We start from the raw sequence: 22,686 nt of genomic DNA, 5'->3' as shown, positions 1-22,686 counted from the left end.
GCCATATACATTGTGTAAAATATACATCAATTACTACTATCCTTTTCATCCATCAGAATTGTGTTACTTGCCGTCTACGGTTTAACATGGCACTCTACCACCAAAATTTGTTGTAAACATGGTATCTAAGCACTGCTTGAGCGATCCAACTATTTAGCACTCAGAAAATCCACCACTAAGTTATGTGGACAATTTTTTTTTCTTATTTACATTCTAAGCTTCTAGCAACGACACAAAATAGGAATCAAATTGAACAATACGCAGGGGGCGCGCCCCATCATCTAGTTATGCTAATTACGCGCGTCTTCCCACCTTCGCATGGTGGGCAAGGCCGAAACCGCGCGTGAGGTCGTAGGCAAAAAAACATGCGCAACTTCGCTCGCCAAGGCATCGGCGCGGAATAGGAAAAACGCATATAGATATATAGGGCGCGCATACTAAAACTTGTGTTACTCATTTAAATGAGAAAGGGTTATCGACCTACGCCTGCTGGCCCTTTTCGGCTTTTCGCGGTATGCCTTCTCTTTCCGTTTATGCTCTTGCTCTTGCTCTCGATCGCTTGTACATGGTAGAGGTAGTAGCTAACTGCTGAATATGCACAACTGATGTGCGCAACAATAGGATATGGAGTTCACCGTCAGCGCAGCACGGTGGGTGGTGGGCAGGGCGCTGGGCCCCGTCACCGGCGAGCTGATGGAGGCATGGGCGGCGAGCAAGAAGCTTGGCCCCAACATCCGCGAGCTCAAGCTCCTGCTCCTCCATGCGCAGGCGATGCTCGAAAATGCCGAGGGCCGGGACATCCGTAACGGTGCACTGGATCAGCTGCTGTCTCAGCTCCGGGACCTGGCGTACGACGCCGACGACGTGCTGGACGAGCTCGACTACTTCCGCATCCAGGATGAGCTCGATGGCACGTACGAGGCGGTCGACGACGCCGAGGAGGAGAGGGGCCTTGTCCGTGGCCTCGCCCTGCACGCTCGCCACACCGCGAGAGCCATCGCCAGAAAGCTGAAGTGCACGTGCAGTGCCAGCGCCAGGAGCCACGCTGATGCAGAAGAAGGGCGATGCCTCCCTGCCACTGCTGTCGGTAAACTCCTCCCTTGCTGCTCTCCCCCAACTGTGCACAACGATGATGCCGCTGGTGCTAAGACAAATGAACAGCATCTCCAAGCCCCTAAATTGAAGTTTGTTAGGGTTGAAATGTCCAAAAAAATGTCAGAGATAGTAGAGCAGCTTAAGCCTGTTTGTGACGCTGTTGACAGAATTCTTGGGCCACTACAGCCTTCAGGCCACTCCAAAAATGCTAAAACCCAATGCATTGATTTAGAAAAACGACCTAAAACCACCCCAACGATTATTGAGCATGAATTATTTGGAAGGAAAGACCTTAAAAGGATCGTGGCAGATGAAATTATGATTGGCAAATACCGTGATAATGACATTACCGTGCTTCCCATTGTTGGTCCAGGTGGTATCGGGAAGACAACTTTCACACAACACATATATGAAGAAGTGAAGAACCACTTTCAGATCTCCGTCTGGATATGTGTTTCTCAAAATTTCAATGCAAATGTATTAGCAAAGGAGATTGTAGAAAAAATGCCTAAGGGAAACAACGAAAAGGAAAATGAAAGTGACCAAGAGAAAATCGAGAAAAGAATACAATCACAGCAATTCTTGCTTGTCTTGGATGATGTGTGGGAATATCATGAGGATGAGTGGAAAACCTTACTAGCTCCATTTAGAAAAAGTGGAACAAAAGGAAATATGGTAATAGTTACAACTCGAAAGCAAAAGATAGCAAAAATGGTCGAATCAACCGATTGCTCAATAAAATTGGACCGCTTGGATCATGAAGATTCTATGCGGTTATTCCAGGCATGTGTGTTTGATAACAACAAGACATGGGAAGATTATCCATCGGGTTTACAGAAAGTTGGGGTAGACATAGTGGACAGATTGAAGGGTTTCCCTCTTGCTATAAAAACCGTAGGTCGGTTATTAAGGAATAAACTTACTTTGGACCGATGGACTAGAGTATATGAAAGTAAAGAATGGGAACTTCAGCCCAATGATGATGATATTATGCCGGTATTAAAGTTAAGCTATAACTATCTTCCTTTTCATCTACAACAGTGTTTCTCCTATTGTGCTTTGTTTCCTGAAGATTATAGATTTTGTGGACAAGAATTGATTAACTTGTGGATTGGACTGGGGTTACTTGGCACCGATGATCAAAACAAGACAATGGAGTATTTAGGACTAGAGTATTTAGACCAATTGGTTGACAATGGGTTTTTCGAACAGGTTGGAAAAGAGCATGACAGTCCTTATGTAATGCATGACCTGTTGCATGAGTTGGCAACAAATATTTCGTCACACGAAATTCGTTGTCTAAATAGTTCAACTTTGAGTTCTATCAACGAAATTCCCAAATCTATACGTCACATGTCTATCATAGTAGATAACAGACATGTTGAGAATAGAATCGCCTTTGAAAATCATAAGAAAGACCTGAGTACACTGGGAAACAAATTGAAAGCTGGGAACCTACGCACAATTATGCTTTTTGGAGAATATCATGGATGCTTTTACAAGATTTTTGGTGACGTTTTGATAGATGCAAAATCCCTTCGGGTTATTTTTTTGTCAGGGGCATCCTATGATGTTGGAGATGTGTTGTGTAACTTTTCAGAACTTGTACATCTTCGGTACTTAAGGATTAAAGATTCTAGGATGTGTGGAGCAAGTCTACCCAATAGTATCACAAGATTTTACCACTTATTGGTCCTTGATTTACAAGAGCACTATGGTGAATTGGGTTTTCCAAGGGACATGGGAAACCTTCTAAAACTACGCCATTTTCTTGTCCATGATGATAATATTCACTCTAGCATTTTTGAGGTGGGAAAACTAAATTTTTTACATGAGTTACGGAAGTTTGAGGTCAAAAGAGAAATGAAAGGTTTTGACTTGGAGCAAATTGGGCGACTACTAGTACTCCGTGGGTCACTGGGCATTTATAACCTTGAAAAGGTTGAAGGGATCAAGGAAGCAAATGATGCAAAACTAGCATATCTAAACCATTTGGATAGTTTAGTATTGGATTGGGATAATGAGCGATGTAATAGGGATCCTATCAGAGAAGGAAATGTTCTTGAAAATCTTAAACCACATGACAACATTCGAGAGCTGCACATTGCAGGGCATGGAGGCGTATCTTGCCCGAATTGGCTAAGTGGAGACCTCTCCATTAGAAATTTGGAATCACTTCTGATAAAATATGTAAATTGGGACACATTTCCACTTCCAGGAAAGTTGTACATGACTGAGGGTCAAGAGCGTCAGGGTTCTGTCACAAGCCACGACTTTCATAATCTGAAAAGGTTGGAGCTAGTTAACATACAAAAGCTGAAAAGATGGCATGGGGATGGTACCATTAATTTGCTCCCTCATTTGCAAAGTTTAACTATAAGTGATTGCCCTGAATTAACAGAGTTGCCACTATCAGATTCCACATCCTGTCAGTTTCAACAGAGCACGATTTGTTTTCCTAAACTACAGAAAATCAAGATTTCAGAATGTCCGAAATTGTTGTCATTCCCCCCTATACCTTGGACTAATTCTCTGTTGTATGTATCTATTCAAGGTGTGGATTCAGGTTTGGAGATGTTGAATTACAGTAAAGACGAATCAAGTCTGTATATCACAGGAAAAGATGCTCCAGGTAGCATGTTTTGGAACATGCTTGATTTCAATAATCTAACAGAACTGCAAGAGATGAATATCACAAAATGTCCCCCTATATCGTTGGATCACCTTAAAATGCTGACATGTCTCAAGACCCTTCAGATAACTGATTCAGGTAGCATATTGTTGCCAGTTGATTGTGAAAACTATGTCCAGTACAATCTTCCAGTTGAGAAACTGATAATCCGTTCATGTGGTACTAGAGGGAGGGAATTGACACATGTGCTCTCTCACTTGCCCAAACTATCAACTTTGCTGATATGGAAATGTCAGAACGTAGCAAGGCTCGGTGTGGCGGAGCAGCGAACAATAACAACTCCTGAATCATCACTATCACCATCAGCTAACAAAGCAGCCAAGACACTAACCACAATACCGCAGCAGCAGACAGGAGAAGCGGAGGAGATGGAAACAGCAACAGCAGACGATGGACTACTTCTCCTGCATCCCCAAATAAAGGTGTTTGAAATCAGTGAGTGCAGAGAGCTAAGCCTCGACAGCGGTGGAATCCAAGGTCTGCTCTCCCTCCAAACGTTGGGGATATATGATTGCCCCAAGCTCCTCTGCTCCTCTTCCTCCTCGTATTCCCCTTTCCCAACCTCCCTGCAAACGCTCCAACTCTGGAACGTGGAGGGCATGGAGACCCTGCCTTCTCCTCTCCCAAACCTCACCTTTTTGTACATTTCCCATTGTGGCAATCTCAGAGGGGGCGAGGTCTTGTGCAATCTCCTTGCCCAAGGTAACCTCACCTCTCTATATGTCCACAAAACTCCCAATTTCTTCCTTGGTTTAGAGCACTCCTGCTCCCAGGTGGACAAACAAGAAGACGTGCATCGTTCCTGGAGGTTGCAGGAACTCTCCACAGATGACTTTGCAAGGGTTCTTGCTACACCTGTTTGCCATCTCCTCTCTTCCTCCCTAACCAAATTAGACCTTCGTTGGAACGATGAGGTGGAGTGCTTCACAAAGGAGCAAGAGAAGGCCCTTCACATTCTCACCTCCATTGAGGACCTAGAATTTTCGAGGTGCAAAAAACTGCAGTCCCTCCCTACTGGGCTTAGTGAAATCCCCAACATCAAGACATTAGGGATCTATGGATGTCTAGCCATCAGCTCGCTTGGAAACCTCCCCAATTCACTGCAACAACTAGAGATTTCTTCCTGTCCAGCCATCAGCTCGCTTGGAAACCTCCCCAATTCACTGCAACGACTAGGGATTTCTTACTGTCCAGCCATCAGCTCGCTTGGAAACCTCCCCAATTCACTGCAACAACTAGAGATTTCTTCCTGTCCAGCCATCAGCTCGCTTGATGGCACAACCATCCGCTCACTGGCCAAAGACCGCCTACCAACTACACTCCGAGAAATAGACGTCCGTTACTGTGGCAACGAGGAGCTAAAAAGGCAGTGCCGCAAGCTTCAAGGAACTATCCCAATTGTAAAGGCCTAGCCTGCACCAAGGTAACAAGCACTTCAATCTCTCTACTACTCTCTCTTCTTCCCCATATTTCACTATCCAGTTGCTGCTCTTTCCATTTTCTTCCTAGCACATCAACATCAGTTCATTCTTTTTTTTTTTTACAGGTACCATGTAGGGTTCTTATAGTCCCGCTCTATCTGCATTTGTTACTGCGACTTGGTACATACATACAAGTGTACAACTGGTTAGTCATCACTCATCATCCCAATAGAACCTACAAATGTGGAATTCATGCCTATTGTTTTTGTTACTTGGATGCTTCCAACTTTCTTATATTCAGTTGGTCAGAACATCACTATCTTTTACACAATTTTAGAATTTGTTGTTGATAATGACATAATCAAGCTTCTGTACGTGTTAACCCTTTGCTGTTTTCTGAATAAATAACATAACTTGTTATAATCTCTGATATTCAGAATAGGATTCCATCAGTTGCTTATAGTGCCTTTGAATCAAATTAGAATATAGTAAAGGAAATATATGTACAGTTTTCTACTTAGAAAGGAAACATGATTTATTATTCAGGTACAACATACTAACCTTTACAATGAACTGCAGATCCCTTTTTTTCCTTTGTCTGGCAACAGAGGTAGCATATTGACGACATATGTAAACATGGGTTTCTTGAATGAATAAGTGCCTTGGTGGCTTTATGTTACATATAAGATCTATTATTTTTTTTAGTACTGGTATATATTATCAGTGATGCAAGAAATGGATTTACCCTGCGAAGAGCAAGAATGGGCATGGGATCTGTGTCATATAGTGCCACTATAATAGTGGGACGAAATCCTACAGAATGATGGGAAAAACATCTGCTTGGCTGGGTTAAGGCAAATTCTGATGGAACTTTTCTGGTGGCAAACTCAAAGGGCGCGTTAGGAGTGGTCTTGAGAAATGAAAGTGGCGATTTCCTTGGGCCAGCTGCCCACTTCTACCCTTCAATGTGTGATGCTACAATGGCAGAAGCGTTGGCGTGTCTTCAGGCAGTGCAGCTAGCGAGTGAATTGGGTGTTTCAAAGGTAATCCTTGAGACTGATAGTCTAGAGGTTCAGAAGATGGTGGCTGATGAGGAAGTTAACAGATCGATGTATGAGGCAATAGTCCAAGGTTTTAAGCATTGGCTAAGTTTGTTTCAAGATTTTAGGATCAAATGGACCGTCGGTTGGCCAATATGGCTGCCCATACTTTAGCCAAGGAATGTTATATGCAAGCGAATATTTGTCGACCTGGTTCTTTGTCCCGCCAGAGTTTTTAAGGTCCTGATTAGTTAAGGACTGTAATCAAGTCAATACTATTGAATGAAGTGCTAGTAGATTCCCCTAAAAAAAGTTCAGTGGGATGAAGTGTGTAGTAGTGTGGCATGCTGCATGCACACAAGAACTGGACAAAAGGAGAAGAAAAATGAAAAGGAAATGCAGCATCAACCTACTGTAAGAGCCCTGCAAAATCTTTATCAAGTTTACTTCACCTTTGGAGTACTTATTTTTATTGGATCAATTTCATACTAGGTCAGTATATTCTTGACTAGTCCAACTCTCCGAGGTAACAGGCACTTTCCACTCTCTGGAGCCATTATGAATTTCCACATTCTCAACTCACCAACATGAGGTCATTCTGTATTATGAAAGGATAGCTTTCTCTAATTTTGTGCGACAAAAATATTATATGATAGATGCTCTTCTATGTATAATTAATACAAGAAGTTCGATCGTTTCAAACATACAAAATTGGATATTGTCAATTGTAAAAATTTTAAGAAAATACAGCAACAGCAAGCTCATTGCTGTTCATCGTTTCTCCAGGCTGCACATGCTGAGGATGGATGACTTTGCAGGGGTCCTTGCTGCATTAATTTGTCACATAGTCCTCTCTTCCTTCCTCACCACTTGGAACGATAAGGAGGAGACATATGGTAACAAGCACTTCCATGTCTATAATTTTCCCATTTTCTACCAACCAATTGTTGTTCTTTCCATTTTTCCTATCTCGTCGACATGAGCTCTTATTCTTTTTTTTCTGTGTGCAGAGTCCTTGCTGGACATGACCTTGCTTTTAGCATCTCTTATAATTCTACTCTACACTGCATCTGTTAACTCAGAGATTTCCAACCATCAAGACTCCAACCTGTACTTTCGGTTGTGTACATAGAATTGGTTAGTATGCGCAAAATCCCTCCCATATAAACTACAGTATGAAGACCTATTGTTTATTGCTTCGATGTTTCTACTTTTATGATGCTCTTTATAGGCTAGGAGAATACAATTTCTACTATATAAATAAATAGTTGTTGATCGTGACTTCATTTTTCCAAAAAGAAAAGTAGGTTGCTTGGTTTGAACTGAAAGCATAACAACATCTTGCAATAGGTGCTGGAGTTTACAGTTTACAGTCCAAAACCACCTAAATTAGTAAGACTAGACCAATTCACTGAACAGAGTGAAATCATTCTTTAGGAGCCCTTTTTCAATGGAGCAAGCAGCATTGATCTCTTTCGTATCGTCTACTTGATGAAGTGGCATCACCCTCAAAAGCCAGTGAACGCGTTGATGAAGCCTAGAGGGGGGGGGGGTGAATAGGCTGTCCCTGAAAACTTAAAAACAAATCGCAGCGGTAAAATTCAAACAGACCCGGAACTTCCTGGTAAGGAACTCCGGAACTTCCGGCCTTTCAGGCCCGGAACTTCTGGTGTTCTAGGACAGGAACTTCAGGGTAACAGAACAGAGAAGAAATTCAAATTTCGAAACAGGAGACTAAGCCAATCTTCACAAGAAGGTGCACAGGTATTCTAAGCAGAGGATAGATCACAGAATCATCCACAGAAACATCACAGAAAGAGACAAGAGCGATTTTTTTCCCGAAGTTCGGATCTTGCGATCCTACTCTCCGTTGAGGAGCTCCAAAGAGCTAGGTCTCGATTAACCCCTTGCCTCACTTGTGCAAAAACCCCAGAGGAAATCCACAGCCTTCAACCCCAAACACTCCTAGGCAAATTTCTAGAATTGAGTGACCACCAAGATCCAACTCAACCTACTTCTAGAAATCCGCCACAAGTGTAGGTTGTTCTACTTGGAAAACCTCTAGAATCTCAGCATAAGAACTTCATTCACTTACCTCGTTCCCTTTCGGAGGAGAGGAGATCCTTCACAAACTTACCCGGGACATTCACAATATGCAACGGATTCTCGCGGGCGACACCTAACCGTCTAGGAGATCATCTCCAAGAGTAATAAGCACCGAGATGACAGGCCACGAGATATTCCAAGAGCTCACCCAAGATCCTAGTCTTCACACCTCTCCAAATTTTCTTCTCTCCCTCTCAATCTCTCTTTCTCACAAGAATTAGGCTCTAGATTGAGTGGAGAAGGCAAGAAACACTTGGGAGAGGCTAGCAACAGCTCTAGGTTCGAAAAGTGAAAGTGGAATAGCTAAAGAACGAGCTGGAAACGAGCTGTATATGTATAACGGCTAGGTGACGTCATCTAGCCATTACTCACAATTTTGAACTGGAGACTAGACAGGAAGTTCCGGACCTGTAGGACAGGAACTTCCGGACTACACTTAGAAAAATCTTTTTCACAAGACCGGAACTTCCGGACCTGGAAGACAGGAAGTTCCGGACTTGCACTTCTGGACAGATGGAGTATTTGCAAAAATGACTCCTAGGGAAACTTGACACTTGGTTCACACTAAGAGCACTTGAGATATCTCAGAGCATCACCTGGAACCCCTCTTAATAGTACGGTTTTTCCTAAAAACTCGATTGCAATAAATAAACTATGCTATGCACTTCTCGAGTTCCGGTCCGCTTTGATTTTATACTTTTGGGGGGTCTCCAAGCATCCATCTTCCACGCCTTGGACTAATGCACCTGAAAGTAGCTCAATGAACTCATTAGTCCCTTAACCACATTTTTCATTAATCACCAAAACCCACTAGGGGGATTAATGCGTTTTCAGCCAGAACCCGACATAGGTAAAGCATCTGAAAGTTGTCTACCGCCTCTGCCAATCTCGCTCGAACGAAAAGACTCCACTGCTTCAAAAGCAACAAAACCTTGTAAGCTAGCTACAACAAAACCAAAAGCATCTTTGATTTGAGGTTAGCAATTCAATAGATTTTTCTGTTACTACTCTAAGTTTGTGGGACCACAATCTTTCTTAATCAACTCTTCTTCAAGTGCTCTTGTTTGTTTTTTTCCCTCAAAACAAATTTACTAATGCAAAATGCATTGTTCTTTCAGACATACAGACCTGGATGTTCTAGTTGCATTTAGTTCATCTGCATTAAATTTAGCAGTAACAACAAAGATATTTGCAGCCTTGAAGCATCTAGGCCCCCGGTGTTAATTTTGGTAATTAATGACAAGCGCTAATTGTGGACTAACCGTTGTCTTTGAGCTATACATTTTAAGTTAGGTCCACGTCATATGTGCGCATGGATGATTATCGATGGATTAAAATTTGACGGCGCAAAGCAAAGGGAAAGAAGACGGTAAAACTAGCGTTTTAATTTAGAATTGATCGAGGTGTAGGGCGATCAAATTTGCTAGTTTATTTTTACTTTCGCCGTACTATTAAGAGGGGTAATGACCTAGCAAAGAGATGATTTTAATTGCCACATTAGGTCATTATGCATTTAGACTTGTGCTCACATTTCACACACACACACTTCACTGGGTTCGGCCTGACCAGGGGCGGTCAAACCGGCCACATAGTGGCGGTCTGACCGGCGTGCCCTGGCCGGTCTGACCGGCCGCAAGAAGGCGGTCTGACAGGAGCATAAGGCCGGTCTAATTGGCGGCACATGCGCGGTCAGACCGGCCCCCTGGAGGCCGGGATGGTGCTGCTCGGGATGGCCGATACAGAGCCGACGGAGCCGTATTCGGTCAGACCGAGCCGATGGCGGTCTGACCGAGCCGAGGCCGGTCTGACTGGCCATCCCATGTCGGTCTGACCGGCCAGGCCGATGGGGCCCTCTGACAGGGCTACAACGGCTAGTTTTCTAGCCGTTGCAGAGTAGCACGGTCTGACCGGCCACATACCTCCGGTCAGACCGGCAGAGCACAGAGTTGGGGGATTTCGCCCCCAACGGCTAGTTTTGGTGGGTGGGAGTATAATACTCCCCCACCAGCAGCAAGGTGGCTCTCTTGGCACCCAATTCAATTGCATACACCCCTTGCACCTCTCTCACACTCATTTGAGCTTTGTGTTCATCCATCTAGTGTGTTAGAGGGTTGTTTAGCCAAGAGTCAAGTGCATTTGCTTTCATTGTAGAGCTAGTGTGGCACTTGATCATCTCCACACCAGGTCATTGCTTGTTACTCTTGGAGGTTGCCGCCTCCTAGACGGCTTGTGGAGGAGTTGCCTGGTGACCTCTCCGAGAAGATTGTGGAGGAGGCCCGGCGCCAGTTTGTGAGTGGTTTGGAGTTCACCACCTTCGGAGTGAAGGAAGAACTACCCCGAGTGATCGAGGCTTGGGTAGTCCTCTCCGTGGGCCGGCTCCCGCCTTGCCCACCCCTTGACGAAGGGGGCGTGCGGTGGCTTCGTGGGTGAGCGGTGGAGTTGGGCTCGCCTCAACGGGGAGTAGGAAACCGGGGAGTTTCCGAACCTCGGTGAAAAATCTCTTGTCTCATTGTCTCATTTGATTGTCGCATTTACATTTGTGCAATTTACATTTCTAGAGACATACTTGAGATTATATCACCCTAGGATTGCAAAACATTGACATAGGAGCGTGATTTACTTTCCTAGAGATATAATTGAGCCACTATCACCCTAGGTTTGCAAAACACAACTTAGTTGCTTAGTTAGAGTTCACCCTCACCAAGCCTAGCAACTTAGGTTAGATTTGATTATGTGTTATTTAGTTTTAAATCGCCTATTCACCCCCCCTCTAGTCGACATCTCGATCCTACAAGCCTACCTTCTCACAAATGGAGGTATGATTTTCTTGTTTCTTCTTATTCTTTTCTTTTTGCTATTAATTGTCGAAACTGGTTGCTCTTATCTGTACTACGTTACTTTTTTATCAGGACAGTACAATACCGCATGAATTACACAACTACTTTCTTGTTCACTGTCTGCTTTAAGAGTTAAAGAGGTATAGCCCAAAACCTTTAAAAAACAAGACTAATAGTAAAATCCATGTATACTTTTCCTAAGTCATAAGCATGAATTTGTTGTGTTTTTTGTTTTGCTGCATGGTTTGTTTTAAAATCTACTTTGTTGTACCTTAATATAAAATTCTATTCTATATGCATTTACCCAAAGTCATATGCTCTGGAAAATGACTATTTTCCGCCTGGTTAAAAGAGAAACTGGTCAGTGCATGCAAAATAACCATAGCAGACTAACAAGAAAATTAAGTTACTAACCTCGCAAAAAAAAAAAACCTACAGTAGGAGATCTGTTACATTTTTGTAGTTATTTTGGTGCCATTAAAAAATCCAATATTTCAGGATTCCACTTCTGTTTTACTTAATCGCAGATTTGTTTTACTTCCAGTTTCTTTGCTTATGAATTGTGATACATAAGTACTATCGCTTGAAAGTTTCTGACAAAAAATATCTATTGTATATTCTCTTCTGTCAATAAATAACACAAGAATTTGTATCATTTCAGACATCCAGAATTTGATTCCATCAGTTGGCTGTACTATCTGTAAATCAAATTTGAAGATAACAAAAGAAACAGGTTGTTTATTACTTCACGAAATGAGAAGGGTGGTTTCATGGTATGTGTGTGTGTGTGTGTGTGTATAGTGCAGTTTGTTCTTTCCCTTTTGTTGCAACAAAATCAATTTTTATGATCTATGTGAACTGTTTTGCAGTCAGCATGGGCTTCTTTAATGGACTTAGTCTTGGATAATTTTTGTTTCACTTGGGTAAGTCTTGATAATTTGATGGTATATAGATCTCTTCTCGAATTTTATACTGGTGTGTTCTTAGCCGTACATGCTCTTTGCCTCCTTGTACCAGGATATTTGTAATGCTACCAAGAAGTGCATTCATTGTAAGCCAAGGGCAAGAGCGAAGCTACTTCAGTTTTGGTTCTGTGAATACCAAGTAGAGGAGAAGCAGCACTAGACTAGTTCGCAAATATCCATGCATGCACCCTCAGACAAAAAGCAGTGCACAGATCACGTGGGCTATAGCCTCATACATTTTGCATTATGTACACTTGTAATATGATAGGTCATTGTCAAGCACTAGTACATGCTGCATTCTAGTGCATGCATTCCAGTGGGATATGCATTCCAGTGCATGCATAGTCTGGCAAATTGCATTCGAACCGTGTATGACATATCGAACGATAGAAACAAATTGCACTGACGTGGACATAGAAGGAGGCCTTGGCAGACGGCGCGGCCTCATATTCCTGATTTGTTCACTCTAAATAGAAGTTGTTTACTTTTATCCTTCATATATTTAGAGCTTGAAAGTGTGACAGGAAGAAACATTTGTATATACCAGAAAAAAGCCCGTTACAATGGAGAGAAAAAACAAGAAAACTGAATTAAAACATATTAAATTCTAATTAATTGAAATACATTTTTTGGAATATTTGGGTATTTTCTAAGTAGGTAGGTATATTTATAAGTAAAGAAAGTGTGAGAAATAAAATGAAATGGTTGGATTTAATTTTTATTAAATTCTTCATATTAATTACTCTCTTTAAAATTTTCTTGGAATTTATAGGGCTTAATTGCTAATTCTGATTATACGACATCATTTCAATATTTGTTTAAATGAAAATCATTCTTTCTCTATCGGTTTCTCTATCGGCCGGGTACAAAGTGCCTTTTTTTCCTTTTTTAAACTTTCTTTATTTTTTAGGAATATATTTTCTTAAATTCTCATATCATGGGAAACTAAACCCTAATCATTATCTAATATTTTTATATTTGTTATAATTTTTGTTAACCCGTTGTAACGTATGGGTATTTTTTCTAGTAAGAACATACAAATAGTAAGCTTCCTAGAGTGATACTTCTATAAGATGCAGTGCACCATTTTAATTACCAGTGAAGAAGCAAGCCTCCACTGAAAGATCGAAGATACTGGTGCTCCAAGACTGTGGACCTAATTCCAAATAATTCATTCATGTCAGGAATAATTTGAATTGACATCTTTAGTTGCAGCGCGGTCGTTATCTTAACACATTCTGGTCTTTTTATACTCAATGTAAAATACTTTCATAATTCCTGAAATCTGAACAATATAAGAGATTATAAAAAAGCAGCACTTTGTTGTACCTGAAGCCTTTGGAGTATAAAAAAATTACATTGTACAGTCCGCAATCATAGGCTGAGCATTTATAATGAAGTGATTTTGTTTATGTGAAAAGAACTATTGTGTGAAGATGTTAAAACATTGATAGTTGAAAAAAGTTCTCGAAAGATTGGTTGTCTAAAATTATATCACTGAAAATCATGGGTACATTGTGATAGTATAGTAAGTTTTTAAAATTTAGCTATGCCACACTATTGTCTTCCCTGTTAATTATTTTTTGTTTTTATTTATTTCCCTGATAATAGGAGAACAGACATATTTGATCATCAGGATGGATCGATTACTTGACTAGGCCGAAAATAAAACAATGCAGGCCCACACATGCACGGGCCATCTCCATCTGACCTTCCAGGCGCATGGTGCACCTGATGTGCCCCAACCCCTGTCACATGATGATGAGCATATCCCAGCTACACTTGAAGTAAACAAGGGTGATGGTTTACGTCATACGTCACATGGAGAAAATGAAGATGACGTAAACCAAGTTGATGGATTACGTCTCACCAAGAATGATCAAGCATATTATGGTCCAATTACGTGCAGCCATACTAGGAAAATACAACAAGAGGTGAACTCGCTCTTTGCTCAACTTAATCCAAATTTTAGTGAGAATTTTATACTACCTAAATGCTCTACATTTGTATTGCTCAGGTTTACGCCCGAGGACATCATCACTACACCAAGAAGGATGGGTTACGTTGAGGGCGATAAGGGTTACGTTGAGGAGGAACCAGCCCATGCCCAACCAGTAGCTGTCTACGCCAACAAGAAGATGGTTTACGCTGCAAAAGACTCAACTTCCAAGGCTTGTGCGACCCAACCAGTCAATTTTCTCCATGCTTAATATATATGGTTAGAAAGATAATCAAGTCTAGTTTCATCTCCAATAAACGGCTCGTCATTTCGACTTCCCAATAAGGAGTTATGGACAAATCATTGAAGACTGCTCAGAAGCTAAACAGACACGCAAGTCTTCTCGGAAATTCACTTATTATGACCTTTGAGCTAGCCTATGTCCAGTAAACTCCGAAGACTTTTCATTACCATCTAGGAGGGTTGTTCCTAGTATAAATATCCCCTATGTTTTATCATTAAAAAGACTTTTGATAATGAGAATATGAACCCCTTTTGTTTAGCTGTGTGCTAGCAAATTCACAGAGAGATCTCTACCCCTTTGCTCTTGTAATTTCCTTGTGAGATTACAGAAGCGGCGTTCGACGCCCCCCAATTGGTGCTTCTGGTCCCTTCGAGGAATTTCTTTGATTGAGTCCAGGTTGTGTTGGTCGGTAAACTTAGAGTGTGGTTGGGCGAACCCTCGATTCAGGTTGCCGTAACAGAGACGGTGGTTGGCTTCGAGTACGATCGTCAGGTTGCACTGTTATCTTGGCTGCTTGCAGCTAGTTATCTTGGTCTCTTTAAGGCTAGTTATCGGTTCGTAATCCTACGCCGTGAAGATCGGGACATCAGCTCTACCGGGGTCATATCAGCACCTCTCCTTGTATTTTTACCTGATAACAATTTTCAGGATGTTATATCTGCGCATGGTTGGTAGGGAGGATGAGTATCACCCCTAGGCTTAAAACAAGGGTGATTGTCAATGTTTTCACTATGTGACATCCTGGTTGGCAAATTAGCTCGCAAATCAAACATAAAAGGAAACAATAGATGTTACACTGGACATGGAGGTGAGGATGACATGTGAGTGACATTATCACTCTTTACCAATATAGGATGGACATAGACACCACGTCATTAAAAAAAAACACTTTCATTAATTTTAGACAAGCGATAAATGTGAACGAATTTAAGAGTTAGGGAACCGACATTCATACTTGAGCGACTATAATCAGGCAAAAGCAAAGTTGAGAGACAAATGCGGACTTCTTCCGTTCTAAAATTAAGTACGAGTACAGCTGGCACGATTTAATTTTTGTTTCGTATAAGAGGCTACTTTTTTTTGCCATGCTATTCTTCAATGAGATATGGAGTTTATTGGAGACAAGAGCATGTCTAAGTTATATTATTATACATACTTATTAGTGGTACAAGATTTTAAACCAAATCTGGTTTTCTAGTACATGAAGACAGTACCACTCCTAAGGGCAGGTATAATTACTAACTATCACTGCTACAGAAAAATAGATAGAGGTCGACACTACAGGTGCTGGAAGTGGTATAATCGGCACGTATAGTGTTTTTCACGCCCACACGCCCGCCAGCCCACCAAAGTACCATAAGCAATAGAAAGAGATAGGAGCTCGAGATGGCGAAGGAATAAGCGATATGAAGTCCTCGTGGGCCATGACAGGTTATCTTCTCGCGGGCGCGGTGAATATGACCATCGCCTCGAGCGGATTGGGTTATCAAACGTGAGGGAAGCAGCCAAGCACGTGGGTCATGGAGCATAAGCAAGCTGGTAGGGTGTGCGCAAAAGGAGGTCACAAGCGTGGACTAGGGGATAGGGAGGAGAGCCTGGTGAGAGGAATGTGCTGAAAATGGCTGAGTAGGACGGTGGGGAGAGAGAATTTTGGTCCGGAAACGGCCGATTGATATAGGATTTTATATTTTAGGTTTTTATTTTTTTATGAAAACTCTAAAATTGGTTTTGGTTTATTAAAATTATTCTCTTTTTGTGCTCTAAAAATTCAAGTAAAAATGTTTGAGTATGGGTAATATATGAAAAATACTGCAAGGCAAATTAGAATTTTTACTGGACTTATCATTTGAGACTTATTTTTAGGTTTTCAACTATTTATATAAAACATTAAAAATTCCTGTCCAGGCTTACACACGCAGATTTTTGTTGGTCTCATGGCTCATGCAGGACATGCAAAATTTAGTTGCAGTAAGATGCAGATCTTTTAAAATTTTAGTTGCAGTAAAAAAATGCAGATCTTTCAAATATGGATGCAGGTTTTTGTCGTTTGCCATATGGAACAACCCTAGTGTATCCTCATCATGCCTTCTCTGAATTTTTTGATACGACCACCTGCTTAATTGTATAAAAAAGATGTTATACATTTTGTTGTGTAAGTTTAAGATTTTAGAAATTCTTTAAAGCTATAATTCAGTAACTTTATCATGAAATTATTAAAGGTGAGATAACAAAAGCAGTCAGGTGCAGATATGTTGAAGCATCTAGTTACACAAGCTTCACCGCATCCAGTCACACGATTTTGATATCGCGAGAGTTAAAACAAATTCACAACAAAGTATATATAATATCCTGGTTAAGCAACAATGTCTTCATTATCTATTTGCTGCCAGCCTACTGAAGAAATTGCTCCGCTTCCACCATTGAACAGACCTGATACTACATGGGGAACCACTCAAGGTTTGCGAGCTTATTATATATTGATGAAAGGAGGGGGAAGTAACTCCCTACACAAATTAAGTTGGATTGATGTCAACACTGATGATTATTCAGTTTACTAATCTGAATAAATTTATCAGTTTCACTCCATCACCTGACACCTGTGATCACAGTGATTAGGTCTGATTAACTCCAAGGGGAACCGCAAAAGGTTTGCCAGCTAAAAGTGATAAGACCTGATAGTACACTATGAGGAACCAACTCACGGTTTGCAAGCTAAACTGAGAAAATTGTCTCCAGCGTACTGCCTCGTTTGAGGTGTTGATCCTACTTGCATTGGCATTTGGAGAATCTGGTGGCAGCAGAGTGGCATTCTCATATGACAATGTCAAATCAAAAGGTTCTAACTTCTCAGTCGATCGGAATAGTTATAATCTGACTCAGGAGAGCAAAAGAATGTCAACAGAGGAAAGCTTGTGCAACCCACAAAACTAGTCTGAAAAAAAAATTCTAGATTGGATCGACACCTCCAAATTGTAACCATTTGCTAGTAACAACAATTTCTAAGTTGGCTTGAGGAATCCAAATTGTGAAGCCATCAGTACCTAGCATTTTCAAGTGTGCCTCTATGAGAGTGCTCAACAAAACTAGTCTAAACAAAAGACTCTTGGGTGTGTCTATTTGAGTTTCTGAACAACATGATGGGTCAATGCTGAATAAGATCAAACCATACTAGAAATATAAATCAAAGCATAGCACGAATTGAAAAAACAAAAAATCATAGCCAGACCACAAGTAGTAACATTATTATATTGATGAAAGAAGTGGGGAAGTAAAAATTCCCCACACTTAGCTAAATTATTCATCATATCTTTCTAACGCTACCTCCTCCTCCCGACTGGTTCTTCTTCACGGTAACCCCGTTCCGGAACCTTCTCCGGCCAGGGGGAGCAACAATTCGAGGAGGAACTTTACTGTCTTCTTCTCCATCGTCGTCGACAACGACCTCGTACTCGGCGTAGCCTTTGGTGTAGTACTGGTTGAGGATCCCATCCCGTTCCCCGCGGATATGGTTCTGAATCTCGATGAAGCTGGCCTTCTCCGCTTCCCTCTCATCCTCATACGCCTTGAGCTTATCGATGAGGTCCTGGGGAAAATTGGCGAGGGTTTCCTCGCCCAGGGCCTCCAAGAGGCTGGGCATGTTGTCGTTGAATGGTATCTCCACGTCCTTGTACGCGATGCAGTTGTTGATCTGCTCTTGGGTAAACCGCATCGTCTTCGTCTTCTTCTTCGTCGTCGTCGTCTTCTTCTTCTTCTTCTCCTCCATCACCGGCGCCTCGCCTTCGCCGGAGGGATTCACCGCAGGTTGTATCACCAAAGCCTTACCTTGGCCCGAAGGATCCATGCCCAGAGCTTTGCCTTCCTCGGATGGATTCATTGCCGAAGGATCCATCACCGGAGGAGGGAAGGTTCGTCGGCGCTGGAGTTATGCCCCTTTGCACTCGTCGATCCCGAATTCTTGACTAGAACGAAATAGACTGCTTCAACATATATACCTACCCAACTGAGTCGGGATCGGAATCGCTTCTCAAGTAGTCGGGCTCGATATTACGTACTACTACTGTATATCGGAATTTGAATACGCATCCGAGGCCGCCATCTTCCTTCGGCTTCCTGTTCCGGGTAGTGGATCGCGTTTGGGCGGCCATCTGGCCCATTAACACGTTTGTGAAGCCTGTTTTCTGATTTCTCCTTTGGTCGGACCCTCCGTTTTTTAATATAATATAAAATGGTGACGTTGACTTTTGGATGCTTAATGTTATTCAAAAGTTTTGTGTAAATGCATGAGATATAAATCAAACGTGATAAAACAACTCAAAACAAAACTAAATTATAATTACGTTTTATTTAATAAGACGATATAATCAAATGTGTATAAAAAATCAGTGACGTCTCCCGGTCAAAAAAAAATCAGTGACGTCATTCTACTAAAGATTGAAAGTAATACTCCCTCCATTCCAAATTGATCTACATATAGTTTTTTTGGAGGTTATTCATAAATGATCTACATATTTGTGTTCATTCATTAAGTCTATTCGTTATTTGTGCATTGGAGTAAATGGACATTGATGTATGCATTCATGCACACAAGTATTTATAACCCACATGCAATAACTTGATTTGCTATTGGCTAAGAGATAGTGGGGATGGTGCATGCATCGAGTTTGTTGCTAGAGTAAATATAGTATGAGAGAGTTATTAGTTTTTCTTGATCTTGGTGTACCTATGAAATATGTAGATCAATTTGGAATGGAGGGAGTATATTTTAAGCCTAAATTTATTTTGGGCTGTTGAAATTTAAAAGAAAATATTACAATCCATAGAATATACAATGTTATATAACATTGACCTGTGTAAACATTTCTTCCGACACAAAATTAAGGGTTAATTACATCCATATGCTATTGTAAATTTCAAATTTTAAAATATGACATCTCTATTTATTTATTTGGCATCATGCCATTACGATGCATATAAAACGAAAAAGTACGAATTACCCTCTGAACTATCACGATCGACCGAATTACCCCCTGAACCCGAAAATCAGACATTGCTCACCCTGAACTTTCAATACTGAACGAATTACCCCCCTCGACCCAATCCAGAGCAGTTTTGTCCTACGTGGCTTACGCGTGACAATCCAGTCAGCATTTTCTTTTTTTAAAAAATTATGGGACCCACCTGTCATACCTCCCCTTCCTCTCTTCCTCCCTCTCTTCACTCACTCACTCTCTCTCTCTCTCTCTCACACGGGGCGGCGTAGGGGCGGGAGGTGGGTGGTGGGCGCAGCTGGGTCATGAGCAGCTGGCGGCGAGCAGCGGCGGGCGTAACCCACGCGCACGGCACGGTGATGCCGATGACGGAGGCAAAGGTGAAGTAGTGGAAGCCACAGACGGCGTAGCAGAACTCTTCCACCTGTCATACCTCTCATCAACCCATTCCATCTCTCTCACGCACGTGCTCAGGCTAGGCAGCGGGTGACCTGCGGCGGAGGCGGAGCTCCCCAGGCAGCGGGTGGCTGAGGTGGAGCCAGCGGACGGCGGTGGAGATGGACCTCCCGGGGCAGTGGGCGGTGCTGGCGGAGGCAGTGCGGGCGGCTGAGGCAGAGGCGAAGGCAGAGATCCCCGGGCGGCTGAGGTGGAGGCAGAGCGGGCGGCCAGCGGACGGCTGATGCGAAGGCAAAGGCGGAGATCCCCGGGCGGCATATGTGGAGACAGAGCGGGCGGCTGAGGCGGAGTCGGAGTGGGCGGCTGAGGTGGAGGCGGAGGCGGAGCTCCCCGAGCGGTGAGCGTAGGTTGGGCGGGCGTGGAGGGACGCCTACGACCGACGCACCACGCTCCGGGCACTTGGGTGTTAGCAGACCATAGCCGTGGTGGCGGTGGCGATGGCGCGAGAGAGACCGCCGCCTCCATGTCCTGTGCCGTTGCCTCCGTGTCCCGCACGTGCCGCCGCCTGCTGCCGCCCACCGCCTGCATGCTACCGTGCACAAGAAAGGAAGAGTGAGAGAGAGAGGAAGAGAAGAAAGAGGAGGTGAGAGAGAGTGACAGGTGGGCCCCACCATTTAAAAAAATGTAAATGCTGATTAGATTGCCATGCGTACGCCACGTAGGAAAAATCGCTTTGGATTGGGTCGAGGGGGTAATTTGTCCGATATTGTAAGTTCAAGGTGAACGATGACTGGTTTTTGAGTTTAGGGGGTAATTCGATGGACTGCAGGTAGTTCAGGGGGTGGGGGGTAATTCGTACTTTTTTCCATATAAAATCGATACAAGTACGTCCGAGACAAAGTATTGAATCTTTTTGATAGGAAACATATGGGCCTGAGCCCATGAAGCCCATCCTATATACACTTATTAGGCCTACACCTAAACCTACCATATATAAAATTTAGTTATATAAGGCGGAGGGGTGCTACTCATTGTACTAGTGAACATGAAGAAATGATTGAGAAATAGGCATACCCTCATATCTCCGTGTCTCCAATTCTTGTTGAATTATACAACCACTCTGGACTACACATCTAGCACACGACGTTCTACCAGAGACCGAGAAAAGAAGAATGGTAAGAACTCGCAGATTCATTTTGCATCTCGTTGATTCAATTGCAAAAAATGAATTCCTCTCCCCGTTCTCGTTCTGCTTTTGCCATTCCCAACGAAATTCACCACAGCTGACTAGGAGTCGCCAGCACATGCCGATTGGTCGAAACCGCACGTGGTCAGCAAACACTGCGTTGGTGTGCCGGCGACGCACCATGGCAGTGAACCCGCACCATGGCTGCAAGCTCGCGCATGCTACAGCACAGCCACAAGTCTGCGCCGGCAACGCACACTGGCTGTGCCCCGCGCTGGCGTGCACTCGGCAGCAATCCGCGCCACGGCCATGCCCGAGGCCGCGTGTTGATGGTCGTTATTGACCAATTTCGACCGTCAATATATCCAGAATAAAGGAGAACTAGCAATGCTTGCAATATATATTTCATTAGAAATAATCTATCTCCACCGAGATCTTCACATAAATGAAGGAAAATCGATGGAAAATAACCAAACAATCAATCGAACCCCGTCAAGAGGCAGACCTATGGTTGGATGGGCCCATAAACTCTATTAAACATCTATACCACTGGGTTAAGGAGTCATGAGAGGAGGCCCAAGAGGAAGCAGCAGGCTGGGGAGCCAGCCAAGGTTCGGCCGAACCTCCGCTGAGGCCTCTCATCCTAGTCTTCCATGTGGATGCTCCTAATCACTCCCCAATAACGGTTGCAGGACATTTCAGACATTTTCAACCGCCATAACCATCATTGGCAGCCTATTGAAGGACCTCATCACCTCCATTCCAAAGTGCACCAAGAAGGATCATTTCAAGAGCAATATTTTTAGTACAGCACCAAAACACTACTTTGTGCAATATTTTTAGTACAGCACCATTTCTCCTTTATGTTTGTCGTTCTTTTTGTTGAGCATACATTTTTAGAGGTGCCATCTGCCAGCTTTGAAGCTAATTTTTTATGAAAGCTTTAGCTCATATCCATATTCGTGACGGAAAAATGGTTTGTTCGCATTGGTTTAGGCAAATGGCATTCTCATTTTTACCATTCTACTGCCTCTAGACCCCAGTTGCAAGAACAAAATTCAAATCATAAAAATTAAATATTGAGATTTGGAGCACTACAAACAATATTCTTTCTAAAAATAGATGCAATTCTTCTGAGTCCATATGATGCATCTTTTGGAGTGATTAGGATCTGATCATGAGAATTATCCAGTTATGCACCTATTTAAATAATCTCTCAAAATGTGTATGATTAATGCAACGAGTTCAATAATTTATCATGATGCCTAATCTAATCCTTTTTACTCAATTATCTTGCAGGCAATCTTGATAAATTAATTGCTCTACTTTAGAGAGTTTTTTAACTACAGGCAGGTGAGATGACCACCAGCACAGTAGCTCATTACAAGAGCAGAAATTAACCGGAGTGAAGATTGTTTGGCAGCTGAAACTGCACTGTGTAGACAGTAGCCCTTGCTTGAGAAGTGATGGCCATGACTTTGAGCCTTTGATCATCTGGAACAGCAGCACTTCAGTATGCAATGCAAGCTCTTGGAACTTGGAAGTGGCCATATACATTGTGTAAAATATACATCAATTACTACTATCCTTTTCATCCATCAGAATTGTGTTACTTGCCGTCTACGGTTTAACATGGCACTCTACCACCAAAATTTGTTGTAAACATGGTATCTAAGCACTGCTTGAGCGATCCAACTATTTAGCACTCAGAAAATCC

General features: G+C 42.6%; 1 protein-coding gene and 1 long non-coding RNA gene across 3 annotated transcripts; both read left to right on the top strand.

Annotated features, from left to right (window-relative positions):
- Positions 1-624: 624 nt before the first annotated feature.
- On the top strand, positions 625-4,073 carry LOC112937324 (disease resistance protein RGA2). Its single transcript, XM_026021797.1, has 5 exons — positions 625-1,989; positions 2,654-2,711; positions 2,804-3,433; positions 3,650-3,946; positions 4,024-4,073. Exons 1-5 carry the CDS (start codon positions 625-627, stop codon positions 4,071-4,073), a joined length of 2,400 nt encoding a protein of 799 aa, XP_025877582.1.
- Positions 4,074-4,331: 258 nt separating this feature from the next.
- Positions 4,332-12,590, top strand: LOC112937400 (uncharacterized). Of its 2 annotated transcripts, XR_003239955.2 has the most exons (8): positions 4,332-5,210; positions 5,334-5,413; positions 5,788-6,662; positions 7,035-7,144; positions 7,259-7,385; positions 11,853-11,964; positions 12,061-12,114; positions 12,209-12,590. It is a non-coding gene; the product is annotated as an uncharacterized lncRNA (long non-coding RNA). The 2 variants fall into 2 exon arrangements; XR_003239954.2 differs by having other exon boundaries at positions 5,788-7,144.
- The last annotated feature ends 10,096 nt before the right edge of the window (positions 12,591-22,686 follow it).

This window comes from Oryza sativa, chromosome 12 (assembly GCF_034140825.1).
Source record: "Oryza sativa Japonica Group chromosome 12, ASM3414082v1".
Taxonomy (NCBI): domain Eukaryota; kingdom Viridiplantae; phylum Streptophyta; class Magnoliopsida; order Poales; family Poaceae; genus Oryza; species Oryza sativa.
The sequence above is the reverse complement of the archived record's forward strand: the minus strand, read 5'-3'. Positions and strand labels throughout refer to the sequence as shown.

What these genes read in the sequence shown, in the direction of transcription:
- LOC112937324 (XM_026021797.1), top strand. Translation starts at nt 625, where the DNA reads ATGGAGTTCACCGTCAGCGCAGCACGGTGGGTGGTGGGCAGGGCGCTG. An exon ending in TCCCTCTTGCTATAAAAACC is followed by an intron (nt 1,990 to 2,653) that starts GTAGGTCGGTTA and finishes TTTTTTTGTCAG; the next exon opens with GGGCATCCTATGATGTTGGA. An exon ending in TCAGAACTTGTACATCTTCG is followed by an intron (nt 2,712 to 2,803) that starts GTACTTAAGGAT and finishes TTGATTTACAAG; the next exon opens with AGCACTATGGTGAATTGGGT.